General features: G+C 30.5%; 4 protein-coding genes across 6 annotated transcripts; 2 read left to right on the top strand and 2 right to left on the bottom strand.

Moving 5' to 3' along the window:
- Positions 1–7385: 7385 nt before the first annotated feature.
- On the top strand, positions 7386–9456 carry LOC107409357 (F-box protein AFR). The gene has a single exon (XM_016016793.4). The coding sequence runs from the start codon at positions 8291–8293 to the stop codon at positions 9404–9406; it is 1116 nt and encodes a 371-aa protein (XP_015872279.3). The 5' UTR covers positions 7386–8290; the 3' UTR covers positions 9407–9456.
- A 3451-nt stretch (positions 9457–12907) lies between these two features.
- On the top strand, positions 12908–13751 carry LOC107405842 (uncharacterized). The gene has a single exon (XM_016012935.4). The coding sequence runs from the start codon at positions 13400–13402 to the stop codon at positions 13598–13600; it is 201 nt and encodes a 66-aa protein (XP_015868421.1). The 5' UTR covers positions 12908–13399; the 3' UTR covers positions 13601–13751.
- A 106-nt stretch (positions 13752–13857) lies between these two features.
- Positions 13858–16322, bottom strand: LOC125422914 (uncharacterized). Of its 2 annotated transcripts, XM_048475499.2 has the most exons (3): positions 15787–16322; positions 14448–14622; positions 13858–14056 (listed from the first exon to the last, which is right to left on the bottom strand). In XM_048475499.2, exons 1-3 carry the CDS (start codon positions 16195–16197, stop codon positions 14049–14051), a joined length of 594 nt encoding a protein of 197 aa, XP_048331456.2. In that variant the 5' UTR covers positions 16198–16322; the 3' UTR covers positions 13858–14048. The 2 variants fall into 2 exon arrangements, with proteins under 2 accessions (XP_048331456.2, XP_048331455.2); XM_048475498.2 differs by lacking the exon at positions 13858–14056 and having other exon boundaries at positions 14293–14622; positions 15787–16316.
- Positions 16323–18072: 1750 nt separating this feature from the next.
- On the bottom strand, positions 18073–19815 carry LOC107404779 (protein OXIDATIVE STRESS 3 LIKE 4). Of its 2 annotated transcripts, none has more exons than XM_016011777.4 (2): positions 18979–19815; positions 18073–18700 (listed from the first exon to the last, which is right to left on the bottom strand). In XM_016011777.4, exons 1-2 carry the CDS (start codon positions 19341–19343, stop codon positions 18265–18267), a joined length of 801 nt encoding a protein of 266 aa, XP_015867263.2. In that variant the 5' UTR covers positions 19344–19815; the 3' UTR covers positions 18073–18264. The 2 variants fall into 2 exon arrangements, with proteins under 2 accessions (XP_015867263.2, XP_015867264.2); XM_016011778.3 differs by having other exon boundaries at positions 18073–18697; positions 18979–19812.
- Between the last annotated feature and the right edge of the window lie 1920 nt (positions 19816–21735).

Genomic DNA, 21735 nt, shown 5'->3' with positions numbered 1-21735 from the left:
TATAATAAAATACTCATCCAATTAAACATATATACTAAAATTTTATATAATATATAACAAAAAAATTAACAATGTTCTTTATTTATTTTTAAATAGATAAAATCAAATTTATTAAAAAAATAAATAAAATTAAATTAAACACTAAGATAAAAAAATAAAAAAAATAAATAGATATGTATTAAAATACTACATATAAAAATATTATATATTATCCTTTATATAATATAATATTATCATATTATTATTTTATTATAAAATATTATCCTATTTTATTTATTTATTTATTTTTCTCTTTCTCTTTCCTTCCCCCCCCCACGTGGAAATTTATTTCCTATCCTTTCTTCTTCTTCCTCTCTTTCCTTCGTCTTCTTCCTCCCTCTCTTCTCTGGCAGATCACAGCCAACTCACATTACAGCCGCCGACATCTTCTCAAAAAATCCATTGAAACGACTTCTCGCCAACTTTTCCACCGGAATTTCCATCATATCCATCCAAAAAATGAAATCCCGACCGACTCCTGCGTTTCCAGGCGAAACCCATCGAATCCGACGACATTCTGGCAACACCCATGACAGAAACTCTTCCTCCCCCCTTTCGGTGTCGGAGGTGGTTGACAACCGACAGAATTGGCGACTTTTCACCGGTGTCGTCGACATTTGCTTCACTGGTTAGGTTCACCTTCCTTGGTTCAAGAGTAAATCATTCAATGCCATATTTGTGATGTACTCTTTTGAAATTTCCTAATTAGTCTACCTCAAACAAGTATTTTTTTATGTTCGTACATGTTTTTTGACATTTTGTTTTTAAAAAGTTACTCATATAAAAGTCACTTTTTCTGACAATATAAATTTTGAAAAAATAGTAATTATAAATAACATTCAATTCTTAAAATTAAACTATGATATCACGAATTTAACAACGACATATATACAAATATTTGGTTGTCTTGTAAACCAAATCGTATATATATATATAAAATAGTATTGTTATGCAAGACAAAAAAAAATTATATTTTCTCTTACGTGGACCTTGCATTGCATATTAATTGTGTCTCATTGCTTCAAACAAAACAAGATGTAGATCTTTCATCTATATTCTATAACAAGTTAGAAGTTAAACATACCCACCAAAAATATTTGGACGAAGATAATATGCTTCTTCTGAGCGCAATTTGTGAAAAATAAATTATTTACCAGCTTTTTAACCATATACAAAAAAAAAAAAAATAATAATAATAATAATCCTTTCATAATAATTATAATAAGTGTACCAATAACATAGTCATATTTAATTAGAAATAATGATAATAACATTAACATTGCTGAATTGTGATAGTAGAGCTATGAAAGAATCTAGGAAGAACCCAAAATTTATCCACCAACTCAGGTGGTCTCTCGTAATACTTATGTGTGCTTTGCCACTTTAGTCGAAATAATAGAATGAACCACCCAAATATACAGCTGCTCTAAGTTCATAAAAAAAAGGGTAAATAGCCATAGCTGTATCTATATGTAACTCAACTGTCCTGGCCACGATGGAGCAAATTAACATCCTCGTAATAGTTGTTAATACGACTCACCACGAACACAATGCAATCTTTTTGCGATTATCGAAGTCGAGGAAAGAGCATTTTGAAGTGGAATTTTGGCCGTAAAGAAGAAACCATGGTAGGGATTTCGATCTCGGCAGTAGCTGTAGAAGAAGCGGAAAAGAAATCTTTGCAGACGACTCGGAAACTAAGAAGATCAATTAGGCCTAAACTAGTGACAGAATTTCAAGAGGAAGAATTAGTGCCTCGATGTTGTACTTATAATGCAGTAATTTAGTCTGTATCTCAAACCCAATGGGTTCACTTGGTATGCAGAGAGGACAGGCCTAGGACTATTGTTTGGGACATGATATTTGGATAAGACAAGAGATGATTAATTTTAGTCATGTTTCATATTTGATACATATAAGAATGGATTATATTTATATATATATATATATATAAATAAAGATATTATACCGTGTAGACCGTATCAAAAATCGGTATTTTTTGGAAAAAAAAAAAAACGTTAGCTTTGCTATGTATATATATACAGCAAAACCAAAACATCGATTTTTTATGCGGTCTGTACCGTAAAACTAGTCTACATATATATATATAAAATATAGTACAAAAATATATTTAATTTATTAATAAATGCTTATATCACACTTTCATACATTTAGAGAAATAATTTTTTTTTTAATAAAAAGGGGGAAAACAATTAAGTTTAAATTGCATATGTTCTTATTTAGTCTTGTCTCATAGTGGGTAGGTATAGGATGTACAGTATTTAATATATAAATTCTAGTGCAAAAATATGTTTAATTTATTAAAAAAATGCTTATATCACAATTTAATGCATTTATAGAAATAGATTTTTTATTTTTTAAAAAAAAAAGAAGGAAAAGCAATTAAATTTAATTGCATATGTTCATATGATTAACTTTATTTCCATAATTTGATTTTAAAAAAAAATTGTTTCCATAATAATAACAATAATAAATTTGGTTTCCACAACTCAATGCCATGTTAGCTTCATCGCCATTCCCCTGCCAGACACATAATGAAAAAAAAAAAAAAAAAAAAACACACACACACACACACGCACACACAAAATAAGACGAATAAAAAATTAGCAGGGATCAAAAAAAGAACAAAGGAAAGATAAAAGAAAAATACAAAATGTAACCGGTGTAACTGGGGTAGACAATAAATAAAAGGGATAAATGCAGTTCAATATTCTGTATAATCACAAATATTTGAATTAAAATCTCTAAAAGTAATTGTATTATATTGATATTTTATATTTTCAAAATCATTGCAAATTGATCGAATTTGAATTAATTTTAACAGATTCTGTTAATTAATTTGGGATCATGTGTGTCTTACATGACCTCCAAATAATTTTCTATTTTTTTGTAATTTTTAAGAAAAAAAATACATTTTAGTACCATCTAAAATCATTGAATTTCATTTTGAGATCTTTAAAATCAATTTTTTCATATTGATAAAAAAAATATTAGATGTTTAACAAAATCTAAGAGCTCGAAAAAAAAAATTAAATGCTAAAAAAATTTTGAGAACAGGATAAAAATATCAGATAGAAAAAAAAAATTTGATAGCCTTAAAAAAATATCATATGTTCAAAAAAGTCTAAAAACCCAAAAAAATACTAGATGGTAAAAATATTTAAAAAGTATGATAAAAAAATCAAATATTCAAAAAAAAATTCTAAGAGTATGATAAAAATATTAGATATTCAAACAATTTTGAAAGTAAAAAAAACTATAAGTTTTTTAAATAGAATCCAAATGTTAGAAAAGAATACTAGATATTTAAAAAAAATTCCCAAGAACCCAAAAATATACTAGATGTTAAAAAAATTTAAGAGTAAAAAGATCAGATGGTAAAAAAATACTAGACGTGTGAACATTTGATATTTTTATGAGACTCGTAGAAATTTTTTTGAATATTTGTTACTTTTTATTATGCTTTCAAAATTTTTTTTATCATTTAGTATTTTTTGTTTTTTGGATTTCAATTTTTTTTTTCAACATCTGGTTTTTTTGTTTAAGATTGTCAAAATTTTTTTACTATTTAGTATTTTTATTATGCTCTCAAATTTTTTTAGCATCTAATTTTTTTTAGCTATTAGATTTTATTAAACATCTAGTATTTTTTATCAATGTGGAAAAATTGATTTTAGAAATCTAGAACGAAATTCAATAATTTTAGAAGATATTAGAATGCAATTATTTTCTTCTCTTTTCTTTCCCCTAAAAATTATAAAAAAAAAATAGAAAATTATTTTTACCTCACGTAACCCCAAATCGATAGGTTCTGTTAAAATTAATTTCAATTGGACCATTTGAAATGATTTTGAAAACATAAAATATCAATATATTATAATTGATTTTAGAGATTCCAATTCAAATAACTATAATCATACAATGTAATGAAATGCATTCATCCTTAAATAAAACAAAAACTTATAAAAATAATATTAAAAAAGACAAATGCTTCAAATAAATTAATGAATTTTAAAAGCTATTTGAAGCATTTGCCTTTTCAATAAATTCAACAACATCTAAAATCCATTAATTTATTTGTAATAAAAAAAGTTATAAACTTGCGTGCCAAGATGAATGAATGTGAAAGATAAACTAACCTCTCTTTCTTTTTTTCTTTTTTTTTTTTGGGGGGGGGGGGGGGGTTGGTGAAGAAAGATAAACTAACCTGTTCAATAAATTGAATAATCATAAAATATTATACTTTATATATATACACAACGATAAAACCAAAATTATTATTAAAAAATATAAAACCAAAATTATTATTAAAAATTATGTAAAAAATAATTTTAGGATGGAAAGCGCATGCCTCCCTGGTCCCTAATGTACTTTGCCATTGATAGTCACATAGCACCTATTGATTTTTTAATAAAGATAGCATTGAATCATGGTAAGGTTATTGAAATACATCCTTTTTCTCTTTGTTCTCTCTCACTCTCTCGGACCAAAATATTAAACGAAAGAAGTATAAAGAAATTTGTAGCCAAGAAACTTGGTCCATATAAGTTAGAAAAACAACAACTATAATTAAAAAAAAATTAAAATTAAAAAAGAAGAAGACAAAAGTCAAGTCATCGCGTATTATAATCAAAATAGTCTTAGCACTACAACAAGGCATGTATTATAATATGATGGAAAGGTGGCCCAAATTGGTTTAGAAGAGAAACCAAAAACAAACTAGACCTTCTTTTCAATCATAAAGCCAAAGGAATAATTTATTTATTTATTTATTTTTTTAACGACGGATATAGCAACTCGAATTTGAAATTGTTGTTAAAATGGTAACTTTATCATTGTATACTATTTTAAAAAAGATTTAAAGCAACAAATTGTAATTACTATTCACAAAGAATGTTTCATCTTTGTTTTTCTTTTTTTTCTTTTTCTTTTTTTTTTTCTTTTAATCATTGCTTTTACCCTTTTCCATAAAAAAGAAAACATAATTATTCAACATCTTATCTTTGATTAAAGATGAAGAAAACCAACCGTGCACCATCATCTTTTTGAGTTTCACGCTCGTCCCTTCAATCCCGGGAAAAGCTACTTTCCACTTCTAGCCAGCATTAAACTGCAAGTGGGCTGAAAACAAAATTAAAAAAATTCCAAAAAAAAAAAAAAAAAAAAAGGTACTTCCACTATTTCCACTAATATTTCTCATAAACATCTGTCAAACTATAGTAAAACCAAGCCAAAAGTGCTTCTGGATACTGTGTTTATTAGATTCTTTATGCATATATCACATTCATTAAATTAAGCAGCACTTGTTTACCCTTTATTATTATTTTTTTTCCTATTTTTGTTCTGAGTTGTTTGCCTAACATGATTTTTATGTTTCTTAATTCAACTGTTTTGGAAAAAATTTCCCAACGGTGGTACAGAATTTGAAATTTCAAATTCTGATTCAGCTTATTTACCTAATTGTTCTTTGTTTAGCTCATTTCCCTCTGATCGATTGAATCACGTACTTTAAAATAATTATTTATTCCATATGGTTTTATTTATATATAAATAAAATATTTATGCACATTAATTAACACGCTACTTAGTTAGTTAGGTTACAACTTCAACAATCCATCTTATATTAATTTAATATATGTACCACCACAAAAATTAAAATATGGCCCCAAAAAAAAAAATTCATAATTCTAACCAACACAAAATGATGAGACCGAATAATATCCTATAAAGACATGACATTATAAGTGGAGAATCACTTCGACCCTACTTCAACGAGTAAAGCAAAAAATTAAAAAGTAATAATAATAAAAAAATATATATATTCAAAATCTATAGTTTATTAATATTTGAAATCAATCATAGAAATCTTATCAGTTTTATACTAGCCCAATAATAACCAGAGTTTGTCTTTGCATGCAAGGTTAAATGCCTTCTTTAATTGATTTCCAAAGACGAAAAAGAAAAAGAAAATTATATGCATTTTGATAAATTTGGCAAAATTTCAATCACACAAAGTCAATGAAATATTGTTTGGGGACTGATGTTTTAATTATAAGGAAAATGACGTTCGCAAAAAATATGGACCACCGTAGTATGTGGTTGTAAACTTGTAATCGAATGGGTCGTCATATAAGTCCTAAGTCCTGGAAACAAAAGCAAAAAAATATTAATTTGTGTATATGTGGCAATTCCTACACTATGCAAATAGTGTCAACCTTCTTATGGCCACTCACAAATATATACATATATATATATATATATATATATATATATATAAGATTATTCTTGCTATTTTAGCAATTTAAAACTTTAATTATTTGTAATTGATATCAATATTATAATTATCCATAAAACCACCATTTTAATATCTTTAAATTCAGTACTTTCTTTATTCAAACTTTCCATCCTTTATAAAATATTCAGAGTACTACATACGTGTTCAATTGAAAAAGTAGTTTTGTTATATTTATATGGATAATAACAAACTAAGAACCTGTTTCTTATAAGGTCATCAATTTATCGTACAGTTGATATTAGCTTTTAAATCCCATCGCTAATAAAAAAAAATAATAATTCCTTGCTAATTATTTTTTTCTATTATGTAAACTTTACAAACATTTTAACCTAAAACATAAAGTATTTAATATATCTTACAATAACTGTATCATGTTGATTTATATTTATGTTATGTCACATCATGTTTATGTGAAATTTAATCAATTTGATAAAATAATTTATATGGAAATAGATAAAATACAACATATTCATTAAATTAATATATAGCTCAATACCTGATTCATTAATATTTGATATAAATTTAAAAATTCAAATTTGATGTAAATTTCAAATAAACATATTTTTTTAAAAATAAAAAACAAATAAACTTGTATGTTTTTTTTTTTTCAAAAAAAATAAAATTTAAAAATTAATATATATTTAAATAATAAAATAGATATTTTTAATATTATAAATTTTGTATAACTACAAAAATATTTATTTTTAATAGATTTAATAAATTTACTGTTTATTATTATGTTTCATTTGTTAATCCATTAATTTATTATATTTTATTAAATAACATTGATAAGGATATAATATAATATTATCAATTTAAATTTATAAATTATTATATGATTCTTGATGTAATGAAAGTTTGCCATTTTAATACTAAAAAAAATAAAATAGAATAAATAGGAAGAATAGCAATTCTATAAATATTGATTAATGGTAATACATAAATTTAAAAAAAAAAAAAAAAAGGTACTAAAAAATAGTATAGAATGTAAAACAAAGAAAAAGAGGTGGGCGCATGGTATAATAATTACAAGTAAGGTGGGGATGTGTGTGATAGTAAAGGATTATTATGAATATTTTTTTCTCTTCTCTCTCAATCGGAGCGAGCGACTGATCATCATATCAGTTGTTGGTTTGGTGGGGTTTGGGATTGGGTTTGCCAACCCCGCAATCCTAACACCCTCTTTCTTTCTCTCTCCTCCTGATTTTTATATTCCTTCAAATTCAATATCCAATCTCGCTAGCTACTGTGCTTGGATCTACCTCTTCTACCATCCCCACCCTAACCCACAGCCAAATCCAATCCCTTTTTTCTTCTTTATTTATTTATTTCTTTATTATTATTAATCTAAAATCAAAAGTAGATCCATACGACCAATCGTATTTCGTCAAAGTTTATAGTACTACTTCCGGTGGTTCACCACCGGTTGTATCTTGTCGTTGTGTAGCTCGACCTACGTCAGCTACGCCTGATTCCCTGTAAATTTTCATTTTCTTCCTATTTCTTTAATACCCCTCCCAAGTCTTTGTTTTATCGGATTTGCCGGTCTTTTATTCTCTCACTCAATTCAATTCCTAGCCCCCATATATTCCGGCTTCTAGATTTCCTTCTTTTTTGTATATTATATAATAAAATTCTCTCTCTCTCTTTTTATTATTTTTATTTATTGGAATTTGTATACACAGAAAAAGCGCAAACACTCTCTTAAGTAACTAATATTCCTTTAGAATATTTTTATCAGTCGTAAATTTTGACGACTCAATTATTGCTACAAACTATATATTTATTCTCTCTCTATATAAATAGGGTATAGCAAAACTTAGCAAGCCCACGACTACTTTCTTCAACTTCAACTTCAATTTTTTTTTTTTTTTTTTTTTTGGGTTTCTATACAGTTAGTTACTAGATCGATCGGCCACTGCATGAATTTGAAGAATGACAATTCCCAATTCTTCATCGAGAACAGAAAATTCCCAAGAAACAGCCAAAACACACGCCGAGCCGTTGATACCGGGACTACCAGACGACATAGCCGAGCTCTGTCTTCTCCACCTTCCATATCCGTACCAAGCACTGGTACGTTCCGTCTCGGCTTCCTGGAACAGAGCCATTATGGACCCTAGCTTCCTTCTCTCCAGGAAAACTCTCTCCCTCTCCCTTCCTTACCTTTTCATCTTCGCTTTCAAGAAATCAACGGCCAGGATGCAGTGGCAGGCACTCGACCCCCGATCCGGCCGTTGGTTTGTTTTACCTCCTATGCCGTGTCCCAAACCCGTGTGCCCACCGAGTTTTGCATGCGCTTCACTGCCACGTCACGGGAAGCTTCTGGTTTTAGGTGGTATGCTGTCCGACACCGAATGTCCCATGCAGACCACCATCGTCTACCGTACATCAACCAATCAATGGTCCTTAGCCAATCCCATGCCCACACCAAGATCGTTTTTCGAAGCCGGGAATATCAACGGCAAGATCATAGCCGTTGGTGGAAGCGGGACGTCAGACAGCGATTCGATCAGGACGGTAGAATGCTACGACCACGAAAACGACACGTGGAAATCAGTTTCGAAGATGCCGACGGCATTAGCCAGATACGACTCGGCAGTGGTGGGGAACAAGATGTACGTGACCGAAGGGTGGACGTGGCCTTTCATGTTTTCACCGAGAGGTGGGGTCTACGACCCTGATAAAGACACGTGGCAGGAGATGAGGCCGGGGATGAGAGAAGGATGGACGGGGATAAGCGTGGTGTTGGGGGACAGGCTGTTTGTGATATCGGAGCACGGGGACTGTCCGATGAAAGTGTACGATCCAGATGAGGACACGTGGAGGTACGTGGGAGGGGAAAGATTCCCATGTGAAGCGCTGAAAAGGCCATTCGCTGCGAGTGGGTTGGAAGGGAGGATATATGTGGTGGCATGTGGATTGAATGTGGGGATAGGAAGGGTGTATGAGGCAGCAAGGAGTGATTTAAAGGTCGAATGGCAGGTTTTGCCTGCTCCTAATGCTTTCCATGGTTTTTCTCCTTCTAGTTGTCAATTGCTTTTTGCTTAATAATAATCATTATTAAATTTTCTCTCTCTCTATATACAAATATTTCTTTTTCTTTTTCTTTTTTTTTTTTTTTTGGTATTCAACTTCTCAGTTTGTACTTTTCTCAAAAATCCATAGTGGAGTCACATCTGTTCTTTTTCCTAATTTTTGTTTTTATTGTTTTCCCTAACTTTTTTTTTCTTTTCTTTTTTTCGTTTGGTGTTTATTTAGCAGTGTTAGGCAATTTCAATATATTACTACTAGACCTTTTTGAATTTTATTTATATGTATCAAATCCACATCTAGCTCCCCTTGTTGGTGATTCAGAGATTGGTGTCTTTTTGCAGCTGTGTGTAAGCTGTTTTTATTTTCCTAATTTGCTAAAATTTTCACAATCATATTAGTTTTTCATATCCTTATTGTATATTAGAATGCTTAAAATAAGTACCCATCAATAATTTCTTACAGATTAGGTATTGAAGACTACAACCTAATCTCTGGTCAAGTGCGTTTATTGAAAAAGTAATTCTTTTTATGGTTTTTTTTTTTTTTTTCACTCCAATCACCTCCTAGAATAGTAGGTATTTTATTTATTTATTTATTTTTGGTTGAATGATGTGTGGATGATTTTTGGCCAAGGGACAAGAACGAATGCTTTTCTTCCGTTTTGCCCCTAAGCAATTTTATTGGTAACTAACCAAATAGACGAAATCCAATTAATTTGGATTCGGTTTGTTAATGTTAAGGTCTTTCAAATCCCAGAACTGGGATCAATTTTACAGATGAAGGATTATAAATGAAAATGGACATTATTAGCGAACAAAGGCTTTTGAAACAAATATTTCCAGAAGGAAAAACTAAAATTGATCATTTTCTTAAAAACATTATTCAGAGTTTGAGTCGACCAGCAAATGATTGTAACAAATTTTTGTTCAATAGAGACAGAATTTCACATTCTCTGAACTCAGGTTTATATCAGAAAGGTCATATTAGTTTCTGCACCAATATAAAAGAAGACGTTTAAGACATATTTGAACTACTCCCAAATTTTACTCATGTACCACGTTATAAATTAGTTTATTACAGCAAAGCCCATCATCTCCTAGTCAAGAAATGTTTTAAATATAGAATATTATTTTGGTCAAGTGGTTGATTTTTTGGACATATATTGAAGTGGAAGAGGAGGAATGGAGGATTAAAATTTTAAAGATCAAAATCGTAGTGATTACAAGATCTGCATATATCAATAATGGGATATTTTACTACTATAGTTGTCCCCTTCATATGTCATAGCCAACAAACGCTTAAAACGATAGATTCTAATTTTGAAACAATACGTGTAAGCAGCACAAGAAACTTTTTGATGCATTTGCCCTTAAAAAGAAAGAACTCGCATTTGTGAATGTACCTAGACACTCCATCAAGTAAACCTTTCACTTAAAATTAAATATTTATTCATATATAAACATATATATATATATATATATATATAGTCCGTCTATGCTGCAGACGGTTCTTATGTGGATCACAGTATTGGTGACAGTTTTTCATAGTATTGATGACGATTTTCTAAAAAACCATCTTTAATAGTATGAAAAATCGTCACTAATACTGCAGTCCTCATTTGGATCATTCTTGCCATAGAATTTCCGTATATATATATATATATATATATATATATATATATATATATATATATATATATATAAAGAAAATTAAATCACTTTAAGAAACTTCAGTTTCTTTCTGGTAACAATTTATTCCATATATGATAATAGTACGTTTCTTTCACAAAGTCACGAGGTAAGTATTAGACTTTTGTTTTTTTCTTCTTTTTATAATGAAAGAAGTGTTAGACCCCTGAGGAGCTAATTTAAAAAGCTCTCACAACTTTTTTGTCTACATATCTGGGCAATTTGGAATGCCAAAATGAATACAAACATAAAAGTGCAAGCAAGAAAACAAAGTATCGTCCCAAAAAAAAAAAAAAAATGCAAGAAAGCAAATCCAAAAAAAAGAAAAGAAAAAAGATGATAATTTAAAATGGAAACAAGGAAAGCGATTGGAAGGAATTAAGGAGAGGAAGGAATACTGAAAATGAATGTGAATGGAGCAAACATCAAGAAAATCAAAAGAGAAGTGGTTTATAATTGAAGTGGGAAATAGAAAATAAAACTGCCCAGTGCAATACGTTTGAACCCAATTACTTTTTCTTTTGTGTGTGCAAAATTGAACCCTTTACTATTGAAACAACAGCTTTGACTGAACTAATCGACCATCACTATTGCATGGAAAAGAGCTGAAATGCGTCGGAAACATGGATATGAAATGTCTTTTTACTTATCCCTACAACGAAGAAGTGTATTCCCTTCAGGATGGACCTTCTTGCCTGGTTCAAATTGTAGTCAACAACGACTTGGTACAAGATAATAAACGAAATGATTTTGTTGCTTTAAAAAACCAAAAAGCAAAAATTTGATGCGTAGTCCATGTATATGTATATAGATATAAAGGAGTGCTAGTTTTAAAAGTCAACATTCCATTTCCGACGAGGCAGTGTATTTATCATAATATATGATGGAGAAATTGCACCCTAAAAGATATATTTATCAAATAGTCCTCTTAATAAAGACATTGATTGGATGAAAATGTTATGTAATGGAGGGTCTAGCTGAAACTGCATCGAAGTTGAAAGGGTTAATTACACTTCAGCCTCCCAAGCTACATTGTTTTTCACTTTGCCCCCAATAAAAAATATCACATTGCACCCTAAATTATCATTTCTCACTTTGGTACATTTTGGATGGAAATGCCCTATGTGCAAGTTATATTGCCTTGCAATTAGGCATATTTTAGAAAAAAAATTAAGTTAGGGATAAAAATAGGTAAAATAAATAAATAATTTTTTTTACTAATTGAAAAACATAATATTTATTATTTTATTTTAGTCGAAACACATAATAATATTTGCTTATACATAAGTTCTTTTTAGGGAAAAAAAAAAATTCAATATCATAAATTAGTAGCCCTTGAACAAAAGTGTGGTTTTATTTAGAGGCATGTGATTTATACATGAGGTATGTTTTATCCATATTTTGGATGGTATTAATTATTGTGCTATATTAATAGAAAGATAATAGTTTAAGGTTTAATATGAAATTTTTTAAAGTTTGTGGGCAAAGTCAAAAGCGACTTATAGTTTGAGGATGCATAGTGCAATTAATTCAAATTGAAAATAATAAATGCATTATTAAATACAATTTTTTTTTTTTTTAAAAGTAATCAGATATATATAAAAATAAATAAAAGAAATGGTGAGGGCAAAAAAGATCCTTTTCCTTTTTTCTTTTTTCTTTTTTTCTTTTTTTTTTTTTTTGCTCTTTTATTACTATTATCATTATTTATTTTTGTTTCTTTTATTACTATTATCATTATTTATTTTTGTGGAGATTAAGGTTTAAGGAAACAGGGAGTAGAAACATGTACACCCCACCAAACATAAAAAAAAGAAGTATAAACGTGTTGGTGGTATAAAAGCGGGTAAAAGTAAAATACACGTAGAGGTAGGTTTCAACGCGGGTATATATTATTATAGACGTAATAAGGTAATGACATGACATGATGAGAATCGAATTCTTCGGGCAAAGGCTGAAGTTTTCATCCTTGTCCTCATTCTTTAGAAGAATATTCTAGAAACGCGCTTTTTACACAACCATTCCACAATCAACATCCTTTACTTTGTCCAGTCTCCAGACATTGCTATACTCTTCCAGACCTCCCAATCCTTTAAAACTTTCATCACCACCTCTCTCTCTTCCCCTATAAATTCTTTCCTTTGTTCTAAAAATTTTACTCCCAAACAAGAAACCAAACCACAGAAATCACAAAGATTTTGGAAAGATCACGAGGTAAAAGACTTTACCATTTCGATTTCTATTAAACAGAGACAGAGAAATAGATTAGATTACCTGGAAAAGCTTGAGCTGAAGAATTGATTTGAGGAAGAGGAAGAAGATGTGTTTGGTGTTTGTATGCGACGAGGACGAGAGGGTTGTATCGAGGCAACCTGCACCGGGGGCGTGTCCTTACTGTGGAGGAATGGTGCAAGCCATGGATGTTGAGAGTCAGTGGAGGTTCTGTTTCCTCCCTCTCTACTGGAAGACCAAGCGCAAGTTCTACTGCTCCTTGTGTACCAGACGCTTAGTCGTGCAATGATGGAATTATACTCGTTTCTCACATCTACACATAGATTTTTATTTTTATTTTTTTAATTTTTTTGTTATTACTGGCTACATGTATATGGTGGATTCAGAATATAGTGTAAAAATTGCAAAAAATTAAAGGATTTCTTCACCCTTTTGTGTAATCAAGTTCCATAATCATACTTTTGGTTTTCTGCCATCTCTCATATATCAATATGTGTATTAAGGATTGCAGACAGAAAGAATTTTTCAATTTTCTCACATCTTTCCTTCTTTTTTTGTTTTGTTTTTTGTTTTCCTTTTTTTTCGTTTTTTTCTCTTTTTTTGGGTCTAAAGATGATATGGAAAAAGGATTCTTTCTCAGTGGTGCAGAATAAATAGGACACTTATAGCCCTCCCCGAAAATGAATCATTTAATTGATTTTCACTTTCTTCCCTGCAGTGTTTATTTTGTTTACAATTCAACCATCTGCAATCATCATAACTATGAATTGATTAAGCAACTGCCTAACAAAATCATTCTTGAGCATCTACAATTGCAGAATCTTAAGTTAATCCAATCCATTTAAAGGCTCTCCTCCAAACCAAAATGAATAACCCATGATTAACTCAATTTGAGAGTCCTAACCCACAATTAAGGGGGACTAATAGAAAATCTTTTAAATGGTTAAAGAGAAGTTGGTACAAAATTATGAGACCTAAATCTAAAGAGAAAATAAATATATGTTACTTAAGAGACCTAAATTTCCAAGAAGTTGGTACAAAATTTCAAATGTTTAAAGAGAAAATAGAAAATATTTTGGACACAGTCTATCAAATTACAGTTATGAGATGATGAGATTGAAAATTGCATCACTTACAGAGTTTCAACTTTTTGAAATAGGATGATACTGAGGACTTGGGGTAAGGTTTTGTAGCAAGACATGTCAGGATGTTTTCAGGTTGTTCAATCCACAATTTATGTGCTATTCCACCGGCTTTGAGCTTTTCTGACAAGTTCAAGATTTGGGTTTCTCCTTTCACCTCAAGAGTAACCTATATCAACATGTTCAAAAATAGAAAAACTGTGTCAGGAAGCAAGTTATGCAAGGCAATCATGTGGTTATAACTCAAGATTACCACACGATGAGCTTCAAAATTAACACGGGTTAAAAACAGAGTACCAAACCACCTTAGTGTTAAAACAGATCACTGAAGGTTATCTCAGCAAGCATTGCTTGGAACTTAGTTATCAATTGCTTCTTTCTCAACAAATATGTTATTAACTGCTTGGAACTTCGTTCCCCAACAAAAATTTAACCTATTCACCTCCACAATTATAATTAAGATATCCATAACATGCCATTTATCATAACTCCAGTTTTCTTTCAGACCAGTGCATCAACTTTTGCCCCCTTTTTTTTTTTTTTTTTTTTTTTTTTTTTTCGGTTCTTCAATTTGGAACCAAAAGGAATATGATTAACCGATTGCGAAACTTTGTGCTCTTGCAATCTTTGTAAAGACAGATATCTACCTAGGCACAGAAAAATTTATGCATAAATTCGTTCCAAAAGAAAATGCAGACGAACCCAGTGATCCTATAGAAGAAAATGGGAGAGAACAAAATTGCATTACCACTAAAAAGATTGGAATTGAAGCTTTAGAAACAAATGTTGAGAACAAAATCCCAAAGCAATTAAATAGCGCAAAGGTAAGCTTATAAGTTGGGATTGGAAATTTGATAGCGTGAACCAATTCATGGTCAGTAAAAAACCCAATATTTGGAAAAAAAAGAGAACCAAATCAAACCAAATAAAAGTTAGGTTCTTGTTAACTTAAGAGAAAATGTTGGGTTCTGATTCCTCGAGATCATAAACAAAAAACAATTTCAGCATCATAATCCTATTACTTTACTTCATAAGAAAGAAACCCTAAGAATAACAAAGCAACTTAATCTCCATTTTTTTTTTCAATCCCCAAATCAAAATGATTTCAAAGGCGCCAGAAAAATCTCAGAAATTACAGCCCGACAAAATACCAAACAATAAAGTCCACATTTTTCAACATTACCAAAGAATTAAATTTCACAGAACAGATAATGAAATTTTAAAAAAACATTGCAGCCAAAGTTGGAATGCGAAAGCAAATGGAAGTGGATTCCAAAGAGAAATTGTTACTCGTTATATTCTATTTCGAAATTCAAAGGCTTTTTATTTTTACCTTATGCATTGAATCTATATTCTGAGGGCTACAATACTGGACGGTGTCAGGATCATCTCTGTGTGACCAAACGGCAGACACGGAGGCATGGCAGCCCTGAGTCACCACGCTTCCCAGCGGCCACGAATCGATCAGGTCTCGCCTAAGAACCACGTACTGTACCACAACGTCAGAGCTCTCGGCCTTCGCGACGTCGTCGTTTTGTGAAGGAAGGGGATTGGAATCGGAAGCCGAGGAGGCGGGTTGACTCATTGAGTAGACCACGCCGAGTCTGAGTCGACTCCGCGCGGGTGGTCGGAAGAGAGAGAGAGTAGTGGGAGAGAGCGTAGACCTAATTGGCGTGGTCGAGAGTGTGAGGTGGAATTGGAATTGGGAGGTAGTGCATCGAAATGGTGCGATTAGAAACGCCATCTCATATAATATTCTTTGCACAACACAGACACGTAACCAAATCTCTCACACTGGATCTCTCTCTACTTTCTTATAATTCTTTCTGAAATTTTTCAGACTTTTTTTCTTTTTTGTAATTTTGTTGTCCCAAAAATATTGTCAACTCACTATGAGACTTCTTTTTTTTTTTTTTTTTTTTTCAGTCCATAAATTAAATATCTCAGAAATATATATTTTTTTTTTGATGAAAAGGAATATCCCAGAAAATTAATACACAAATCTCTATGTTTAACATATTCAATCCAATTCATTTTGGTCATAACTGAAACAACCAAATTACTTCTTTTTATTATTATTATTATTATTATTATTATTACTTTCCAATGTGAGTTTAAGTTTGTTTAATAATTATTGATTTTGAAGTCTAATATTACTTAACTTTGCCAGTTTGGGCATATAAATTAACAATTTCAATAGATTATTTTTGTTAGTATTATTGAATATGCATGTGAAGTATAAATTTAAACTTTTTAACTATTATTATTTTATTTATTTTTTTATAAAATACAACGAGAACTGCAGAAGTTAAACTTTTTTATAAATGACAAATGTTGTTTATATCTTGTAACATCCTTAATTGATTCAATAATTGTCTTATCGAATTATTTGTTACTCAAATAAGTCAATTTTCTCATCCAATTAGATTTTCTTTTCAATAAGATTTTCTTTTTATTTGTCTTTCATCTAACCGGAACCTATTCGACCATTAGATTAGTCAAAATTAATTGATTTATCTAGGTATTTGCAAACGCCTATATTTTTCTTCCTTTTTTTTTTTTTTCCCCTTTTGGTGCTTTTTCAGCCCCTTTTATCTTTTCTTTCTTTCCCATTTTCTAAAATAATCTTTTTTTTTTTTTTTATTTCGTTCTTGATTACATATTTATTATTTGCTCAACATACAACAAGAATAAAATCATTCAACAGTACACCTCAAATAGAAGATTATCGAACAAGATTTTTATGGTCACCTTTTAAAGAATTCTCGACTAAAAAAAGAATTAAATAATTTTCACCATGTCAAAACAACCACACAAATAGATGTTTTAAATGAAAAAGATTAAATGGTAAGGAAAATAAAGTTTAGGGAAAGAATCTTCAATTATTATTATAGGTTAAGTACAATGTCCTGGTTAAAGCTTATCTTATCTCATCCATAAATTCATTGAGTCGTAATAAATTAGATCAGCTCTAAAACAAACAATTGTAATAAATGTATAGCTTGACTTTCGTAGTCCGTTTGGCGCAACACAAAATATGATTTTGCTTCGAAATTTATCAGACCAGAAACGTGTCTTCAACTTATTATCAACCCCCCCCACAAAAAAAAAAAAAAAAAAAAAAAAAAAAAAAAAAAAAACTAAACTAAATCTCACAATCACCAACACTAATTTTCAAATGCCTTTTTTCTTGAAAGTTAAATACAACCTGCTCAAAGATACCAAATGACAAAACGCTTTCAATTCAAACAAATTCATAAAAAACGTGACCGATTTATTTTGCTCTTACCCAAGAAAAATGACCATAGAAAAACTATTTAAAAAATAAAAATGGTATTATTATATACAATGTTAAAGATTGGCATTTGCTTCACAGACTGTATTACCGTACAGCTCTATCCAGCAAAACTAATTTTAACTTATTTTCTCTTCTCCTTCACCATCCCATAATGAGATGAGATTGAAAGCAATCAGACAAAGTTTGGTTCGTCTAATCTGTCCCAAAGTTCATGTACCAAAAGATAAGAGGGTATAATGGCCATTATACTACACCCTCATGGAAGAGAAGGAAAATAAAAATAAAAATTAAAAAGAAAAAAAATCTAGCCCACCTTACGAGTTCATGTATATCCATATCCATTACCATTAAAATATTCAATAAAAGAAAATGAAGAGGTTGTCCTTAGCATTGCATTTCACTAATTTTTCCTTTTTGTTTTTGAGTGGAATAAAACCCAAAAATAAAATAGATAAAAGAAAATAAAAGAAAAAAAAAAAAAAAGAGAAAAGAAAAACTGAAAACTATTTGGAGTTATGATTGGGTATGTTCTTGCAGATCAGTGAGAGAGAAACAACTTTTTGATTTGAAGCTGTTGAGCTTCCTGGTCTCACGCAATTTTGCAAGTCCTTCAGTTTCTTCTTCATGATGTTCATCATCATCACCATCATGATCTTCATGTTCATGTTGTTGTCGTTTCTGTTCTTTATCCGCGAAAGAAGATTGGGGGGCTTGTTGTTCACCATCATCATCTTCTTCATTGAGAGCCAAAAGGGGCATGGATTTTGGGTTTGGCCAATTGTAGAAAGATGATTTTCTTGACCACTTCGCCGCAATTAAGACTCTTCTCCTTTTGTTAAATGGGTTCTCTGCTTTCTCAACTTGTTTGACATTATTAACTGCGCTCACGTCTGATAGATTTGCAAACGACTTCGATTTTCCAGAGAAGTAGTTGGATAATCCTCTCCTGCTGGAAACAAAAAGCTTAGATTAGTTTCAATTTCATATTTAAAAAAAAAAATTATTTTTTTATAATTACAATTGCAGAGAAAGAAATAGAGATTCTCTGCAAACTTTTAAAAGGCGAAAAGTCTTCATTTTTGTTTCTTAAAAATTGGAAATAAAAATAAAAATAATAAAAGATCACATACCCAGAAACGTATATCAGATCTATTCTGAAGAAAAATATTTTTAAAAAAAATTTGCATAAAATTATTATTATTATTATTTTTTTTTTTTAAATCTTACTTGATTGGAAGAGTCTCTTCCAGTGAACTCAGAGAACCCAGAGAACCAAACCCTCCTCCTCTACTGAACTTGCTCTGGACCTCATCACTACCTCCATCGCCTTTAGACGACGCATCATCTTCTTCATCACTGTCGTCCGGAACACCGATCGTCGACGAGCTATCCGACGACTCGTCGTCCGAGCGAGGCTTCTCCTTGCCGCTGATCCTAATATCCGAACCGACGACACCGTCGTCCTTGAGAAACAAGCAGGAAGCAACGGCGGCGTGCTTCTCCTGAGCAGTAGCAGCTCCTCCTCTATCCCTAGCGTAAGCCGGAGAGGAAGAAACATCTATGGTAAAGGTGGGACCCAACAAGACCTCCATGAGAGCACAGGGCTTTTCTCGTTCTAATTAGGTACAGAAAAGAAGTATTAAAGAAATTTTCGGATTTAGCCTTCGCCGCTTCGTCTTCTCCTCCGCTTGAGCTTCCAAATCAAGGGGGTTGTTGTCATCAATTGGCGGTATAAACCAAAAACCCAAAAAAAAAAAAAAAAAAAAAAAAAGAAGAAGTTGTTCAAATAACGAAGAGACAGAGTAAAGACAGAGAAAAGAGAGAGATTAAAAGGGGGGCTGTGGGTATGATAAGAAAGATAATAGAAGAAGAAGCAGATATAGATAAAAATGGTGGGTTTTTTCCTTTTTTTTTTTTTGGGTTGTCAAAATAAGAAAGATAAAAAGTTTTGTGAGACTATTAGTGTCCTTTCTTCTAATCTTCTTCTTCTTCTTTTAGAGAGAGAGAGAGAGAGAGAGAGGGAAAGATAGAGAGAGAAAGACAAAATAGTTTTCAGATAGGGAAAGGCATAGATATATGTAATATATATAAATAAGAAATATATACACAGAGATAGACGGAGGAACGTTATAATAGACGGAGAGAGATGTGAGGTGTCTGGCGGGAGTTAACGTTCAGCGGCGGCGAAATAGGCAAACCTCCAGGGCAACGCGCTTTGACACGTTCGTGATGACGTGGCTGGGACAATGACCAGAAAAATCCATCCCTTTGCTTATCCTGTTTCCTTTGTTTAGATCACTTGAGGGCCCTTGGATAGGTCCCCCAGCTTTTGCACAACAATGCTTTTTCTTTTTTTCTTTTTTTTTTTTTTGTGGATATTTTGCTGCTTCCTTCTAAATTCCTTATAATTTGAACATTTACTTGTCAATGTTTATCTTGATAACTATTCACCGACAAAAGAATAAATAAATAAATAAATGTTTTATCTTGGTATCTTCTCAGCTCAACCTCTCTGTCTTTGTCTTCATTGTACTTCTTCCTTATCCTTCTCAGCCTGCGTGCATTTGCTGTTGTTGTTTTTTGGTATATTTATGGCATATACACGCACATCTTTTATTTAATTTAATTCTATCAATATTATTATATAATAAAATGTTAAAAAAAAAAAAGAGTTGTAATGGATAATGCATTTTGGGGATTATTAAATGCAAGGTTATCCTTTTGGACACAAAGATATGTGTAATAACGATGTCCAATGTTTGTATGATCTTTAAAATTGTATCCGCCGACCAAACACCACAAATATTATTGATTTGGTAGTTGATGAGCTTGGGTTTTATTTTATTTTATTTTATTTATAGTGGATAGAATATATCCATCCATCTTAATCTACGAATATTTTTATTTACTTATATAAGATCCATTTATATTCTATTATTATTCAATCTTCCTTGTCAAATTTCTCAGCCAAACTCAATATAAGATTCTATTTGAAAAATATCAATTGAGAAATTGATTCTTAAAACTATTTTATCTGTTTATCTGGGAATCTAATTTTCGGACCATACTCTTCCAAAAAAAATTATTATTTTTTAAAATTAGATTCCCATCTTTACCCATATATACCATAAATGGTAAAATCTCTTTCTGATTTCGCAATCGTATCAAGGGTTAGGCCACTACTATGCACTGACAAAAGCAAAGAAGATTTCTCAATTGGAGAGGAAAAAAAATAAATAATAAAAAATCATCCTTATCCTTTTGACATATTACCAAAATCCGTGAAATATATGAATTGATACTCCTGGATCTATTATCCATTGTTGCTATAAAAATAATTTGATTTTGTGTGTAGATGGAGTGCGTACTAAATTTAGAATTACCAACATTAAACTATTAGTATCGTTATTTGTATATTACCTTTATTTATATTCATTGTGTCGATTATTAATAATTGGATATATTTAAATTAAAATCTAATATGAAAAAGTGAATACATTTTATAGCATAAATTTATTAATGATAAACATATTAGCATGTATTCTACTAGTGGTGATTAATTGTTATGACAAATAACAATTTTTTTTAATTTATATACAAATAAAGAGTATGTGATTTTGCCTTTCCAGTCCAATTCTTTGTTTTTATTTTTTTATTTTTTTTCACATGCAAATAATGATAATCAATTTTTTTTTTTTTTGCATGACATCCAAAAAAATTGATCCTAATACTGGTTACATATCGCTAAAAAAGCAATAATTTCAAAACTTTTCCAAGCCCGAAGGCATTAAGAACTCGGTATCTTCATTTACAGATTGTTAATCACTTATTAAGCACTTAAAAGCACTTCATAAGTCATACTCGTAACATAATCTTTCTAGCTTTAAAGCTTTATGTTAACCCCATTTTTTGTATTTAATAAACTCAAGATTTGTATCTTAGCATTTATAATACGTGAAAAAAAAATTACAATTAATGTGTTTT

Source organism: Ziziphus jujuba, chromosome 5 (genome assembly GCF_031755915.1).
Source record: "Ziziphus jujuba cultivar Dongzao chromosome 5, ASM3175591v1".
NCBI lineage: Eukaryota > Viridiplantae > Streptophyta > Magnoliopsida > Rosales > Rhamnaceae > Ziziphus > Ziziphus jujuba.
The sequence above is the reverse complement of the archived record's forward strand: the minus strand, read 5'-3'. Positions and strand labels throughout refer to the sequence as shown.

Bases quoted from the DNA above. Each gene is read 5' to 3' on its own strand.
- LOC107409357 (XM_016016793.4), top strand. From the start codon at position 8,291: ATGACAATTCCCAATTCTTCATCGAGAACAGAAAATTCCCAAGAAACA.
- LOC107405842 (XM_016012935.4), top strand. From the start codon at position 13,400: ATGTGTTTGGTGTTTGTATGCGACGAGGACGAGAGGGTTGTATCGAGG.
- LOC125422914 (XM_048475499.2), bottom strand. From the start codon at position 16,197: ATGGCGTTTCTAATCGCACCATTTCGATGCACTACCTCCCAATTCCAA. The intron at 14,623-15,786 runs GTAAAAATAAAA...ATGTTGATATAG, and splicing joins ATATAGATTCAATGCATAAG to GTTACTCTTGAGGTGAAAGG.
- LOC107404779 (XM_016011777.4), bottom strand. From the start codon at position 19,343: ATGGAGGTCTTGTTGGGTCCCACCTTTACCATAGATGTTTCTTCCTCT. The intron at 18,701-18,978 runs GTAAGATTTAAA...TTTTGTTTCCAG, and splicing joins GAAGAGACTCTTCCAATCAA to CAGGAGAGGATTATCCAACT.